The sequence below is a fragment of the Pan troglodytes genome, chromosome 14, assembly GCF_028858775.2.
Source record: "Pan troglodytes isolate AG18354 chromosome 14, NHGRI_mPanTro3-v2.0_pri, whole genome shotgun sequence".
NCBI classification, from domain to species: Eukaryota; Metazoa; Chordata; class Mammalia; order Primates; family Hominidae; genus Pan; species Pan troglodytes.
In genome coordinates, this window is record NC_072412.2 from 20,716,542 (window position 1) to 20,732,624 (window position 16,083).

Below are 16,083 nucleotides of genomic sequence, written 5' to 3' on the forward strand. Positions count from 1 at the left end.
CTGTTGCCCAGGTGACCACACACAGCTCACTGCAATTGCAACCTCAACCTCTCGAGCTCAAGCTATCCTCTCACCTCACCCTCCCAAGTAGCGGGGACTACAGGTGTGCATCACCATGCCTGGCTAATTTTTCTTATACATTATTTGTAGAGATAGAGACTTGCTATACTGCCCAGACTGGTCTTGAACTCCTGGGCTCAAGCTATCCTCTTGCTTCAGCCTCCCAAAGTGCTGGGATTACAGGCGTGAGCTAATGCACTCAGCCATAAAATTAATGTTGATTTGAGAATGTTGTAAATCTCTTGAGATAACTGTAAAAGCTCTGCTGCATTCAATGAAAGGTTATAAACCACTGATTTAGAAATTACATTTGTTTCTTAATTCTCCAATTCCTTCTTTAGACAACAGGAAACAATAATTAATTTATCACCAATCTCAGGTGAACACTTTTTCTACACTTATAAAATAAGAGTGGTCCATCTCTCAGATCCTTGATAAGGTTCACTAAATTAACTATGCCAACTTCTATTTTAGCTGTCTATTTCTACGGTCACTCCCTGAACCCTGAAATCACCTGCAAGTGCTTCAGCTTAGAAACTGTAAATTCAGACACCTACTCTATGACCATGGTTGTTTTCTGCTCTTGGACATCCACTACATCTGTTTTCAACCTCACTGGCAGCTTTCTCTCTAGGCTTTTTTCTATTCCTGGAGTTTATCATGAAAAGGGGATTTTTTTCCCTCTTGACTTTCCTACTTTCTTTTTAAATTTTTCTTCCTATTTTACTTTATTCTCTATTGTCTCTGCTTAAACTCCATGGCTCATTAGTTAAAACCTCTCTTGCTCCTAACATTGTTAACTCCCTAGGCCGTGACTTCCTCCATTCTTCTGCCTAGCAAATCCTAACTGTCCAACTATTCTATTCTACAACTACACTGATCAATGCCTCATTCTTTCATAATCTATGTTCTCTTCTAGTCCTTGAAAGATTCCCAGAAGTCTGTTTCTCTCATCAGTTCTTTTTCCATATCCCAGAAGCTACTTCAAACCTTCTTTCTCCATAAAGCTCAGACCTACTATATCCAACATTTTCTTTCTTTCTTTCTTTCTTTTTTTTTTGAGACGGAGTTTCACTCTTGTTGCCCAGGCTGGAGTGTAATGGCATGATCTCGGCTCACTGCAACCTCTGCCTCCCAGGTTCAAGCGATTCTACTGCCTCAGCCTCCTGAGTAGCTGGGATTACAGGCACCCGCCACCATGCCTGGCTAATTTTTTGTGTTTTTAGTAGAGACAGGGTTTCCCCATGTTGGCCAGGCTGGTCTCAAACTCTGTACCTCAGGTGATTGGGCTGCCTCGGCCTCACTGGCCTCCCAAAGTGCTGGGATTACAGGCGTGAGCCACCGCACCTCACCCTAAATCCTATTTTATAAAGAAAATCAAGGCTACTCCAAAACACCTCCCTCATTTGCTTGCCAGTAATTTGCAAATATCTGCATAAAATGCTCATTTGTTCACCCTTTTCTCCTGATACAGTGGGAAAGACATCCTCCCTGTGGAATGCTGATCCTTCCACTCCTGTTCTGAAGACAATCCCTTCTTTCCTATTTTCCAGGATTTTGTCCTATTCATACTTCCTTTGTATTGTCTACCTCTCCTTCTCATCAAGAAGAAACATGCTCACCACCTAAAATAAACCAATATTCTCTTGGCCTTTTTTCTCTACCCTTAGCTACTACCCTCTAACTCCTCTGTTCATGACCATGTCTCTCAAGAGGTCTGCGTTTACTTTTCTCATATCCGCCCTCACTTCTCAGTGCTCTGCAACTTGGCTTTAGATCTCATCCTATCACTGACCTGTACAGTCAGCCCTCCGCATCCATGCATTCAACCAACCATGTATCAAAAATATTAAAAAACAAAAAGGTCTGGTGTGGTGGCTCATGCCTGTAATCCCATTACTTTCAATGGCCAAGTCAGGAGGACTGCTTGAGCCCAGGAGTTTGAGGCCAGCCTGAGCAATGTAGTGAGACTCCCGTCTATACTAAAATTTAAAAAAATTAGCCATGTATGGTGGTGCACACCTGTAGTCCCAGCAGGCTGCAGCAGGAGGACTGCTTGAGTCCCAGAGTTTGACGCTGCCGGGAGCTATGACTGCGCCACTGCACTCCAACCCAGCAACAGAGCAAGACCCTGTCTCAAAAAAAAAAAAAACAACCCCAAACAACCCACACCAATACAAATAAATAGAGTTACAGAATATAACAACTATATACATAGCATTTACATTGTATTAGGTATTAAAGTAATCTAGAGATGATCTGAACTAAATGGGAGGATGTTTGTAGGTTATACGCAAATATGATGCCATTTTATATCAGGATCTTGAGCATTCTTGGATTTTGGTATCCAAGGGGGGTCCTGGAAGCAATACCCCATAGATAACAAGGCACCACTGTACTTGTTAAAATGTCAAACACTTCCAGCTGCTAAATATAGTGGATACTTCTCAGTCCTTAGCTCACTCAACTCCCTACATTTACTTGGTTTTGACATTTGATAAGTTCCCTTTTTCTTTAACACTTTCTCTGCTTGGCTTCTGTGATAACACTCTCCTGGCATTCCTCTACCTCTCTGATTACTCTGCCATGACCTCTTTCCATCCACTCCCCTAAGTGGTGGTGGGTCCTCTGGATGCCCTTGAAGGCTTCTCATCTTTTATTTTAGATACTCTGCCTCATACCCTCTCCAGGCTTTAATTAACATTGATGTTTTAATAATTTATCTGTAATTGCTCAAAGACTTTGAAAAAGTTACCTCCTACTTACTTTATGTTTTAAAAACACCTATTAAATAACATGGTACAAATCTCATACCTTAATTCCTTAATAATACTTCAGTTAAATAAAACACATAACTAGAAATTTAACAACAAACCAAAATTACCTTTATCGCCAAGGTCTCTGAAAAAAGTTGATCCACAGCCAGCTGTTTGGATCCCTGACAGTGTATCCTCGATGTCCTTTGAATACACATATTAAAATTAAACTTCTAAAAGTTCATTTTCTTTGTAGCTGGGACTACAGACGCCCACCTCCATAGCCGGCTAATTTCTTTTTGTATTTTTAGTAGAGACAGGGTTTCACTGTGTTAGCCAGGATGGTGATCTCCTGACCTCGTGATCCGCCCACCTTGGCCTCCCAAAGTGCTGGGATTACAGGCGTGAGCCACCGTGCCCGGCCAAAAGTTCATTTTCTATCTTACCAAAAACAAACCCTGCCCCCCACAACATGTTGCTTACCTTTTTTGTCAGCTTCTTGACTGAAGTTTTACCTACAACAAATAAGAAACATTATTTAGTATCCATATTCTTTGGTAAAACTCAACTTGCACTAAGAAAGAAAATTATTTAAAAAGACAAAACAAACAACTAAATATTTATTTAAAAAGCAAAGCCTTGTAATTTTAGCTAATATCCTTAAGCCATAATCATGAGTCAGAGAATTCTAAGACTAAACACAAAGACACTACAGTTTTTCACAAGATCCATTTTCAATTTCACTCACCCTATTTCATACATATGAAATTGTATATAACCATCTATGATTTATCCTAGTTGTCTGAATCATATTATTAATTCTTGTCAAACATAATTTCTTCACATGATTATTAAAATCACTCTCTTTTTACTTTCATTGATTTAGAAAAAAACACTCATGATTTATAAAGCTTCCTTTTTTTGAACTCTGGAAAGTCCTCTTAGGCTTATAACTCTCCAGTCAAATGTAAAAGTCTAGCCAACATAACCATCCATTCTAAAGTAGTTACTTTTAATAATTTCCTACTGGATAACAGAGATTTAAAGTTCTTTCAGGTTTTCAGCCACCCTCTTTACTGCCTACATCATTTTCCTAATATCCACCATAATTCTAAAGCTATTACATTGTTTCTTTTTTTTAGGACTTATTCTGATGATAGCCTCAAATCATTTTAAACATCCAGAACAAAACTGAAAAATGTTTTATTTTGTTTCTTACATAAGCAATATACAGCACTAACTTTACTTATTGCTCTCAAAATTATCTTGTCTATGAAGTTCCTTCAGCACAATTACGCAGTCTGTAGAAATTCAGGTGGCACATTAAAAAAGAGTGCTTTTAGATGTGGCTTTTCTGTAGTTTGGGTTGTTTAATTTGGACGATAAATCTACAAGGGCAAATTCTATTATTTGGTATTAGTAAACTGTCAGGATTTTATTTTTACATTATTAGTCAAAACATTACTTGTGAATATGACTACATACTTTTTAGAAACATCTATGACTATGTTTGTAAGCTTAGGTGTTGTTATTTTGGGATAATTTTTATTCATTGGAGAAACTATTATGTGCCAGCCAAAGACAAAGAGCCCCAGATTCTACTGTTAGGTGTTGTTATAGTATCAGATAATCAAATAGATAAAAATTACCATTTATTGGACAAATCTAAGTGAGTGAATGTGTATATAATACGTAGTCATATAATGCTGATAATGAACTCCAAAAAACTGTGTAATACATGTATTTACTTATCTTTACATAGTCAATTAACTTAAAAAAGAAACTGATCATTATTTCTATGCTTGTCCTAAAGTTACGCCACAAATAGTCATTACCACGTACCCTTTTATTTTTAGACAACTAAAATTAGTCTTATCTGTTTTTAAAAAGCGGATTAATCCTTACATCCAACTTAAAGTATTCTAGAAAGCAATGACTGACATTTTGAAGGCAGAAGAGGATCAAGAATTTAAGGTAGCAAAATGGATGGTGTCTAAGAGTTTCTTAGAAATCAGATTATTTCTAAGGGGTGTTATCTGTTTGAAGGCTAGATTCCTTTTTGGTCTTTCAAAAATCTGTTACAAAAAAAAATCCTTCTACTTGAAACTGAGTGAGTAAAGAAGGTAATGTTTGCTTCCCTCCAGCTAGAAGTCTGGCTGCCAAACAGCTAAGCCAATAAAATTCAATACTATGTGAATGAAATACCACAATAAAGTCATGAATTGATTGAATAATATAACACCAGAATTACAGGTAAAAAGTAAATTATAAAATCTATGGAGGCAGATTTCATACCTGTCTTACTTTTATGTAGGTCAGTGCTAAACATTTAAATATTTGTTGAATGAGTAACTGAATAAACAAATCAGAAAAGATTTCACAATGTCTTCTTATCCAGGTCCCTGTCTTTTGGATAAATTATTATATCCCCACTTTACATGTAAAACAAATTGGCAAGAGGAATTAGATAACAATATGGGCCTTGAAGGATTTATTTTCATATCTCATATAGATTTTTCAAAAACAGGTGTTAGACTCTTTGAATTCCATGATAGTAGTAAAAAGAGCCTGCGGCCTCCTTTCGACACTTAACAAAACTGAATAATTATGCATGGTACGGTTATAGAGGCAGTTTTGCTGCTTTTCAGTATTTAATGTAGATTACAAGTTCTATTTGATATGTATATAAAAATTTGATCATCAAAAAGGAGAAAACCAGATACTTAATGCAGTTTAAGTTGTAAAAACATCTTTTTAAATTTTTTTAATTCAAATGGAATAATTAGAAAATAATGAAGAAATTAACTTTTTGATTAAAAGTTTAGAAGCTAGTCTCTTACATAAAATTCATTTTTAGATTAAAAAAAAAAGACAAGGCAAAGATACTAGGAATGAACACCCATTCTCTCCTGCTTCCTCTTTCTCTTCAGTTAATGCACCTCTCCCTGAGTATTATGAGAGGTTGTGGTGTTTCTAATCCAGAACACTCTGGCAGGGTTTTCTTGGTAGACAGTTGTCTCACCCAGGTTGCTTACTCTATACTACTTATTCATGGCTGAGCAGCAAAATAAGAGATCCATGGTCTGACCTGCACAGCAGGAGCCATGACCTTTTTTCTCCCTACAGCAGTAACAAGGCAAGAGCATATTAAATACACCTAAGTATTTCTGGGCAATATTTTTCTATTTAAGGATAAAACCCATCTGGCAAATAATCTAATTTTTCCTTCTGTTTTTGTTTGAGTTTGTTTTTTTCAATGTGGGGTAGGGGGACACTCCTGTCTCTCTTTCTTTGGCTATTTCCACATTCACACAAATAAAAAATTCAGTCTCATTATTTTCACAGCTATTTGATATGTATTCACACACTTATGTATGAAAATAACAGAATGGGGCAAAAAACAGGAAAAAAGATCTAGAATTGAGGTTGTAATGTTTCATTGTATGAATATGAAAACAAGAAAAACACATTAGGGGTTTTTGTTTTTGCAGGAGACGGCATAGATCTTGAAGCACTAGGACAGAATTTTGGTTCAGGAAGTAAAATGTTTTAAAAGGATTCCACCTATATTAGAGATTCCACCATGTGGTTTTCACTATTTACAGAGGATTTATGAAGTAAAATCCAGATACAGCATATCCTGTTATAGGTAAGTGGGCCTTTTAATACTTAAAATAGTAAAGCTGCATTGATACACATTAAGTGTTCTTATAGATCAAATAAATCTGCCCCTGGCCAAAATAAAGTTATTTGATAATCATAATTACAAAAACAATACCAGCACTACATAACTTAATTTCATTTTGTAGAGGTTACTAGTCTAATACATAAAAATTAGACAATAGACACATTTCCTTTATTTCATAACTTTTTCATAAATATATGTGACAACTTGGCATCAATATTAGAATCAGCCTAAGACAGAGCTGATTATACTCTAATACATGCTTTTATTCAGTCACAGCTATTATGGAAACCAAGGCAGAAAATGATGCATTAGCAAAACTAACCTTCCTCATATCACTAATAAAAGTGGTAAGTGCTACAGCTAACATCATACTACAAGCTCTCAGCTTTTCTTCTAAGAACTGAAATGAGACAAGGATGCTCACCCCTTTTATTCAACATAGAACTGGAAGTCCTAGTCAGAGCAATTAGGCAAGAGAAAGAAAAATAAAGGGCATCCAAATTGGAAAGGAAGAAGTCAAACTGTTCCTATTTGCAGACAACATGATCTTATACATAGAAAAACCTAAAGACTCTACCAAAAAACTCTTAGAATAAATGAATTCAGTAAAGTCGCAGATATAAAATCAACATAGAAAAATCAGTAGCATTTTCTATATGCAAGCAATGAACTAAGAAATCAAGAAGCAATCCATTTGCAATAGGTACAAAAACACATACACACAAAACAAATGGGAATAAATTTAACTGAGGAGGTGAAAACCTTCACAAAAATAACTACAAAACACTGACGAAAGAAACCGAGGAGGATACAGACGAATGGAAAAACATCCCCGGCTCGTGGATCAGAAGAATTAATATTGTTAAAAGGACCACACTATCCAAAGTGATCTATACATCCAATGTAATCCTTATCAAAAGAACAATGACACTCTTCATGCAAGTAGAAAAAAAAATCCTAAAACTTCTATGGAACCACAAAAGACCCTAAACAGCCACAACAATCCTCAGCAAAAGGAACAAAGCTGGAGGCATCAAACTACCACACTTCCAAATATACTACAAAGCTGTAGTAACCAAAAAACAGCATGGTATGGCATAAAAACAGAAACACAGACCAACAGAACAGAGAACCTAGAAATACATCCATATATCTACAGCCAATTGATTTTAGTTAGAAGTACCAAGAACCTAAGTTGAGGAGAGAACACCCTCTTCAATAAATGGTGCTGGGAAAACTAGATGTCCACATGCAGAAGAATGAAACCAGATCTAACCCCCTCACCTTATATAAAAATCAACTCAAAATGGATCAAAGACCTAAATGTAAGACCTCAAACTACAAAACCACTTTAAGAAAACAGGTGAAATACTTCAGGACATTGGTTTGGGAAATGATTTTATGAATAACACCTCAAAAGCACAGAAAACAAAAGCAAAAAATAAATTAGTGAGATGACACCAAACTTAAAAAATAAATTAGTGAGATGATGTAAAACGCTTCTGTACAGCAAAGGAAACAAACAAGGGTAAAAAGACAACCTACAGAATGGGAGAAAATATCAACAGCAAAAAATAAAAATTCAATTAAAAATGGGCAAAGAGCCTGAATAGACACTTCAAAAAAGAACACATACAAAATGACCAATAAACACATGAAAAAAAAAAAAAAAAAAAAAAAAAAAAACAACTCAACACCACTGATCATCAGGGAAATGCAAATCAAAACTATAATGAGGTATCATCTCATCCCAGTTATGATGGCTATTAGCAAAAAGACAAAAAATAAACTCTTGCAAGGATGCAGAGAAAAGGAATTCTTTTTTGAGACAGGGTCTTGCTCTGTTGCCCAGGCTAGAGTGCAGTGGCATGGTCATAGCTCACTGAGTCCTCAACTTCCTGGGCTCAAGTAATCCTCTTGCTCAACTTCCCAACTAGCTGGGACTATGGATATGCACCACCAGGCTTGGCTAATTTTTTGATTTTTAGTAGAGATGAGGTCTTGCTATGTTGTCCAGGCTGGTTTCAAATTCCTGAACTCAAGCAATCCTCCCACCTCAGCCTCCCAAAGTGCTAGGATTACACTTGTGAGCCACTGCACCGGCCAGGAAAGGAACTCTTATACACTGTTGGTGAGAATGTAAACTAGAACATATACTACTATGGACAACAGTATGAAGTTCCTCACAAAACTAAAAATAGAATTACCATATGATCCAGCAACCCCACTACAGGGCATTCATCCAAAGGAAAAAACAAGCAATACATCAAAGAGGCATCTGCATCTCCCCAGCATGTTTACTGCAGCACTATTCACAACAGCCAAGACATGGAATCAACCTAAGTGTCCAACAACAGATGAAGAACAGATAATGAAAATGTGGTATATGCATACAATGGAATACTATTCAGTCATTAAAAAAATGAAATCCAGTCATTAACAGCAACATGGATGGAACTGGAGGACATTATGCTAAGTGAAATCAAGCCAAGAACCAAAAGTTAAACACCCAATATTCTCACTGATATGTGGAAGCTAAAAAAAAGTTTATCTCAGCCGGGTGCAGTGGCTCACGCCTGTAATCCCAGCACTTTGGGAGGCTGAGGCGGACAGATCACCTGAGGTTAGGAGTTCGAGACCAGCCTGACCAACGTGGTGAAACTCCATCTCTACTAAAAAATACAAAAATTGATGGGTGTGGTGGCGGGCGCCTGTAATCCCAGCTACTCTGGAGGCTGAGGCAGGAGAATCACTTGAGCCTGGAAGGCAGAGGTTGCTGTGAGCCGAGACCACACCACTGCACTCCAGCAAGAGCGAAAACTCCATCTGAAAAAAAAAAAGGGTTGATATCATAGAAGTAGAAAGTAGGACAGAGTATACTAGAGGCTGGGAAGGGTGGGAGGAAGAGAGGGATAGGAAGAGATTTGTTAAAGGATACAAAATTACTGCAAGACTGGAGGGCAAAGTTCTAGTGTTCTATATACCACTGTAAGATAACTACGATTAGCAATAATACATCACCTAGTTTCAAAGATCTAGAAGGAGGAAACTGAATGTTCTCAACACGAAGAAATGATAAATGTTTGAGATGCACGTACTAATTACCCTGATATGATCACTACATACTACATGTATTGCAACATCACTATGTACCCCATAAGTATGTACAATTATTATGGGTCAGTTAAAAAAAATCAATAAATAAAACATTTTAAGTGGTAACTGAAGAAAAAAAGAGGACAAATTCAGTGGTGCTATTTTCCTTCAACAAAGTATATGGCTTGTTTATGTTTGCTGGAATATTTAAATAGTGGATGCAAAGATAGTCTCTGGTTGTATTTTTTCTAAAGGGAAACAAATGGTTATTCCCTAAAATGCCTAAAACTGGCTTCCTTGCCAATTTCCAAAGTATGGTCTTCAAATACATTTGTTTTGGAAGGGATAAAAAGACTTTTTTTTTTTTTTTTTGCAACCTCAAGCATTGTGAAATAATAAGAGCATTATACACAACAAATTATTTAATTAGTTTAAACATGACCTAAAGGGGAAATACAGCAGCTAAGAGATTATATAACGTGGGGGAGGGAGAGGTAAGGGAAAGCTTCTCCAAATATGAGCTGCTTAAGCTAAGATCTTAAGTGTACGAATTAGCTTAGAAAAGTGAGGTTAAAAGCATTACACACATGCTATGTGTAAGTTCTGAGATGGGTATGTGTTGCAATGTTCTAGGACCAGATGGCAGGTCCTGCCAGTCTCCTCTATTGTGATGAGAAGGCAGGAGAAGCTAAGTGCCAAGGCTAGTAGTTTTAGCAGAGGAGGCTGAGGTGGCTCCTATCTAATGATTTCCATTTTCTCTGTAGCTAGGTGGTTGGGTAATTTGATAGAGTGCGTAGGGGAAGGTGTTAAGGATAGCTAGAGGCTTGCAGAAACTCAGCATGATACATCTGAGATTGCTAATTTAAAAAAATACAACTGATTTTTATATAGTGCTGCTCAATCCTGTGACCCTGATAAACTTACTATTAGTTCTAATAGCTTTAATATTGATTCTTCGGCATGTTCTACATAGGTCATCATCCTGTACATAAACAAAGACAGCTTTATTTCTCTCTTTTAAATGTGTAGGTCTCATTTCTTTTTCTTCCCTTTTTGCATTGGCTAGACCTTCCATCCAGTACAATGTTGAAGACAAGCAGTGAAAACGGACAGCCTTGCCTAGTTTCTGATCTTAGGGGCAAAGCATTCAATCTTTCATCATTAAGAATATTAGCAAGTGGCTTTACGTACTTACTGCCTTTTATTGCCTAGTCTCAGAAGTCTCTACTGCACATGCTCTATGAGTTGAGGCAGCCACAAAGGTTCAAGGGGAGGGACAAAGGCTCCACTTTTGATGGGGAGTGATAAGGTTCTGGATGAGCATGTGGGACCAGAAACAGTCTTTTCAATTTTGAAAATGCAAATGCTACAGCATCTTAATGATTTATCTCCTCATATGGCATATTCTCCCTTTTCCTGCTTTACCTAGGGAAATTCTATCCATTCTTCACATATCCTCTGTGAAATCTCTGATTATTCCAGCCCTCATAGATCTCTCTGCTGAAATGTTCTCAGACTTTAGTCTATTACTGAAACTCTTACACTATATCATGAATTCTATTAATGTAATAATAGTATGTTTTATTCACCATTATATCCCCAAGGCCTAACACAGTACCTGTTAACATAGGGTAAATCAAATAAAAATGTAAAGAAATGTATGGATTATAACTCATTATTTCATTATGTAAGAGTTTGTACTGATTGATGTATTTACGAATCTATTTGACTAACATCTGTGCCAGGCACTGTGCTAGGTTGGGAATATGATGTCAAGTAAGACAGACCCTGATGCGGTTAACAGAGGAACTGTGGATGGGGTAGGCACAGGTGTCCATGTGTACTTGGGGGTGGGGGTGGGGGTAGAGCATCTGCAGTGCATATAGAGTTGTTTACCTGAGATGGCTCTGGTACTTCTTAGAGATGTTCAAGAAACAAGGAATATTATGGGTCTCGTGGTCAGGTGAGAGGTCTGATCTGGAGATACAGGTATGAAAATCAGTGTTCAGGGAACAAGTCAATCACTGATGTGGATAAGATCATCAAGGAAGAAGAGTCAAAGATACAAGAAAAAGTATATTCACTATAGCATTATTTATAACAGTGAAAAAATTATAGACAAATGTTCTACCACTAGGGAACCAATTAAATAAATTATGGCATATTAATAAAATAGTATTGTGCAGTCACACAAACAGTATTTTAGAAAAAATATTTGTTGACAAGGAAAATAACTCATGATCCATTATACAGAAAAAGTTAGGGTATAAAAACAGCACATAATGCATGGTCTCAACTTTGTAAAAAGAAATGTGTTAATGTTGGTTGTTTCTGAATGGTGGTGACAATCTGGTTGACTTTATTTTCTGCTCTATACTTTGTAATGTCTTAGTTTCTAACATGAACATAGGTTTTATTACAAAAAAGTGTTATTTCTTAATCTAAAATATGTAGCTGCTAATGTTTACCTGATGAGTGTGGTTAAGATCTTAACACAGATTTTGTGGACAGAAGGCTTTAATCTTTTAAAATTTTAGACCTTTAATTGAGAATATTAATTTTAACCTATAGCAGCTACAGGTCTTCTCACATTCTCTAATTTAATCATCCCAACAACACTATATGGTAGACACTATTATTTTATAGATCTGGAAACAGGCCAGGTCAGGTAGTTTACCCAAGGTTACAACGGGGCTAGTGAAGCTGTGGAAAGAGGACTGTCTCCAGGTCCTGTTTGACTCCAATAAGCCACCCTTTACCACAATTGACACCTGGCATCCCAAGACACCTTCACATAGGTTATAAATATTTCTCAAACTTGTTTGATCAAAACAATCACCCGGAGGGTGCTTGCTAAGCATACAGGAATCTAAGAGAGGGAAGTAGATAGAAGGTGGGAGGGTTATACAAGGATTCTATCGCCGTATCTCAGATCTTCTGAATAAAAACTTCCCAGGGTGGGGGAGGAGAGAAGACAAGTTTGAGAGTTTTTTTTTTTTTTTTTTTGGGACGGAGTCTCCTTCTGTCACCCAGGCTGGAGTGCAGTGGCACAATCTTGGTTCACCGCAAGCTCTGCCTCCCGGGTTACACCATTCTCCTGCCTCAGCCTCCCAAGTAGCTGGGACTACAGGCGCCCGCCACCACACCCGGCTCATTTTTTTTTTGCATTTTTAGTAGAGACGGGGTTTCACCGTGTTAGCCAGGATGGTCTTGATCTCCTGACCTTGTGATCCGCCCGCCTTGGCCTCCCAACGTGCTGGGATTACAGGCGTGAGCTAGCGTGCCCAGCTGACAAGCTTGAGAGTTTTTAAACAAGGGCCCCAAGCAAATTTACTGTCAGGCAAGTTTGTGAAATTCTATTATCACTTTAGATAATTGATACTCAGTTTTACAGAGCAGGAAGATGAGCCCCAAATCAGATTAAGCTACAGTATATGGTGGCAAAGACAAGAACTACACAGTTCAACTGCAATTAATTTTCAAATTTAAGATTCATTTGTGGAATTTCAAAGTCCAAGATAAATTCGCAAAGATATGGGGTCACCTGAGCAACTCTGGCACGTGCACCATAATAAATTCTGTGGTCACCCTAATTACAACCCTTTCAGAGTAATCAACTGGTTAATCTGAATTTGGCTGTCTGGGTTGGCTGTTCATTTGTTTATTATTTACATATTTATTTGCAAAAAAATCTCATGTTGTAAGTTTAAATAAGGGCATACCATATACTGGTATAAGGAACAGTCAAAACCAGCATAGGGCAAAATTCCTGTGGTGTCTTTCTAAAGGCCTTATTTCTCTCTTCCCAGTTCAGCAACTGTGCAACTGAACATGGTGGAGAAATATAACCACAAGTATGCTGAACAGACTTACTTTAACCTTATAATAATTAATAACCTCAAGTGGGACTTTAATAGTGGCATCTGTTCTGTGACCCATTTTTGCTTACACTTGGCTAATTATTAAGAAGTTAACAGAGGTTTAAGCTGTGACCTCAGGCTCGTGGAAGTATGAAAAAAACCTTCAGGGAACTTAAGCTAAAATCATGGTCTAACAGGTGGTAGAATAGATACTTTTAAAGGGTAGGGCTAGCACTGTTTTAGTTTTCCCTTAAATATTACTACCAACAATGATTGTAAGGTCTAGCTGCACACACAGGAGCCACAAATATCTGCTTGCTTTAACTTAATAAAGACTTAAGGCATAATCCACTCTATCATCTCATTCCAGACATTTTGTTTTCCAAAGCTACATAAATTTATTAACTTTTGGTTTGCAGTTTCAACTTATGCTGAGCTACACTTAAAAATACTTACTGCCAGGTATGGTGGCTCACACCTATAATCCAGTGCTTTGGGAGGCCAAGACGGGAGGATCACTTGAAGCCAGGAGTTCAAGACCAGCCTGGGCAACCAAGCAAAACCTCTCTCTCTACAAAAAATTAAAAAATTAGCTGAGTACAGCGGCATGTGCCTGTAGTCCCAGCTACTTCGGAGACTGAGATAGGGGGATTGCTGGAACCCAGGAGGTTGAGGCTGCAGGGAGCTATGATCGCACCACTGCGCCCCAGCTTGGACCACAGAGTAAGACGCTATCTCTTAAACAAAACAAAGCAAAATAAACAAAAACTTTTGCAGGGGTCTACCAATTATGGGAATAACGCTCATTATAAAACGTTTAAAAGCTAGATATAGAAAATATTTAAAAATCTAAAATCACCCATAGTTGAAGAATTCAATTATAATAACTGCCAATATTTTTGCATTTTCCTTAGTAAGAGTGACAGTTTCAGAGCCTCCTATGTGCCAGGTACTCTGCTCTTTACTTGTATTATTGAATCTTTACAACAACGCTTTGACGTAGGTACTATTAGCACTCCCGTTTTACTGATGAGGAAACCTAGACTAATAGCTTATATAACTTTGCCCACAGACACAATACTACTAAGTGGTGGAGCCAGTATTCAAACTCACTTTCTGTCCTATTCCAGGACCTGTACTATCAACTATACAATAATGCCCATTCTTTTGTTATTCACTTATGTGTGGGGACTCCAACTATCCTTTGATCTCAATGGGCCCTACAATCTTTTGAATCTACGACCTTTTCACTATTTCTCACCTGCTCATGTCCTAACATGCCACCTGGCTCAGCTTCCATGGTCAACCACCAGACCTGTTCCCTTGTGTACACACTGACTCCCTTGCTTCTCTTTCACTTTGTCATATGCTCTTGGCTAATTCCAACACTGCCTAGATCCAACTCTCTGCCTATTCCATACCAGCACTTTTGCAGCTGAACACAGTGGAGAAAAAGAACCACAATCATGCTAAACAGACTTATATATTTTTTATACATTTAAAAAAATAAATGGAATGCTTCACGAATTTACGTGTTATCCTTGCATAGGGGCCATGCTAATCTTCTCTGTATTTTTCCAATTTTAGTATACGTGCTGCCAAAGCAAGCATATAGACTTCTTTTAAAAATTATTTTATTTTTAAATTATTATTATACTTTAAGTTTTAGGGTACATGTGCACAATGTGCAGGTTAGTTACATATGTATACATTTGCCATGTTGGTGCACTGCACCCATTAACTCGTCATTTAGCATTAGGTATATCTCCTAATGCTATCCCTCCCCCCTCCCCCCACCCCACAACAGGCCCGGGTGTGTGATGTTCCCCTTCCTGTGTCCACGTGTTCTCACTGTTCAACTCCCACCTATGAGTGAGAACATGCGGTGTTTGGTTTTTTGTCCTTGCGATAGTTTGCTGAGAATGATGGTTTCCAGCTTCATCCATGTTTCTACAAAGGACATGAACTCATCATTTTTTATGGCTGCATAGTATTCCATGGTGTATATGTGCCACATTTTCTTAATCCAGTCTTTGTTGGACATTTGGCTTGGTTCCAAGTCTTTGCTATTGCGAATAGTGCCGCAGTAAACATACGTGTGCATGTGTCTTTATAGCAGCATGATTTATAATCCTTTGGGTATATACCCAGTAATGGGATGGCTGGGTCAAATGGTATTTCTAGTTCTAGATCCCTGAGGAATCGCCACACTGACTTCCACAATGCTTGAACTAGTTTACAGTCCCACCAACAGTGTAAAAGTGTTCCTATTTCTCCACATCCTCTCCAGCACCTGTTGTTTCCTGACTTTTTAATGATCGCCATTCTAACTGGTGTGAGATGGTATCTCATTGTGGTTTTGATTTGCATTTCTCTGATGGCCAGTTTTGATTAGCATTTTTTCATGTGTTTTTTGGCTGCATAAATGTCTTCTTTTGAGAAGTGTCTGTTCATATCCTTCACCCACTTTTTGATGGGGTTGTTTTTTTCTTGTAAATTTGTTTGAGTTCATTGTAGATTCTGGATATTAGCCCTTTGTCAGATGAGTAGGTTGCGAAAATTTTCTCCCATTCTGTAGGTTGCCTGTTCACTCTGATGGTAGTTTCTTTTGCTGTGCAGAAGC

At 37.6% G+C, this 16,083-nt stretch overlaps 1 protein-coding gene and 1 non-coding gene across 2 annotated transcripts in view; both read right to left on the minus strand.

Moving 5' to 3' along the window:
• MICU2 (mitochondrial calcium uptake 2) overlaps positions 1–16,083 on the minus strand; it is a 111,572-nt gene that overhangs the window by 43,617 nt on the left and 51,872 nt on the right. Inside the window, exons 3-4 of the mRNA XM_001150674.7 lie at positions 3,300–3,331; positions 2,945–3,020 (exon numbers count right to left, since the gene is read on the minus strand). Coding sequence (XP_001150674.1) covers positions 2,945–3,020; positions 3,300–3,331 — 108 coding nt within the window. The remainder of the gene's footprint in view (positions 1–2,944; positions 3,021–3,299; positions 3,332–16,083) is intronic.
• On the minus strand, positions 14,965–15,067 carry LOC112205319 (U6 spliceosomal RNA). The gene has a single exon (XR_002939214.1). It is a non-coding gene; the product is annotated as a U6 spliceosomal RNA (small nuclear RNA).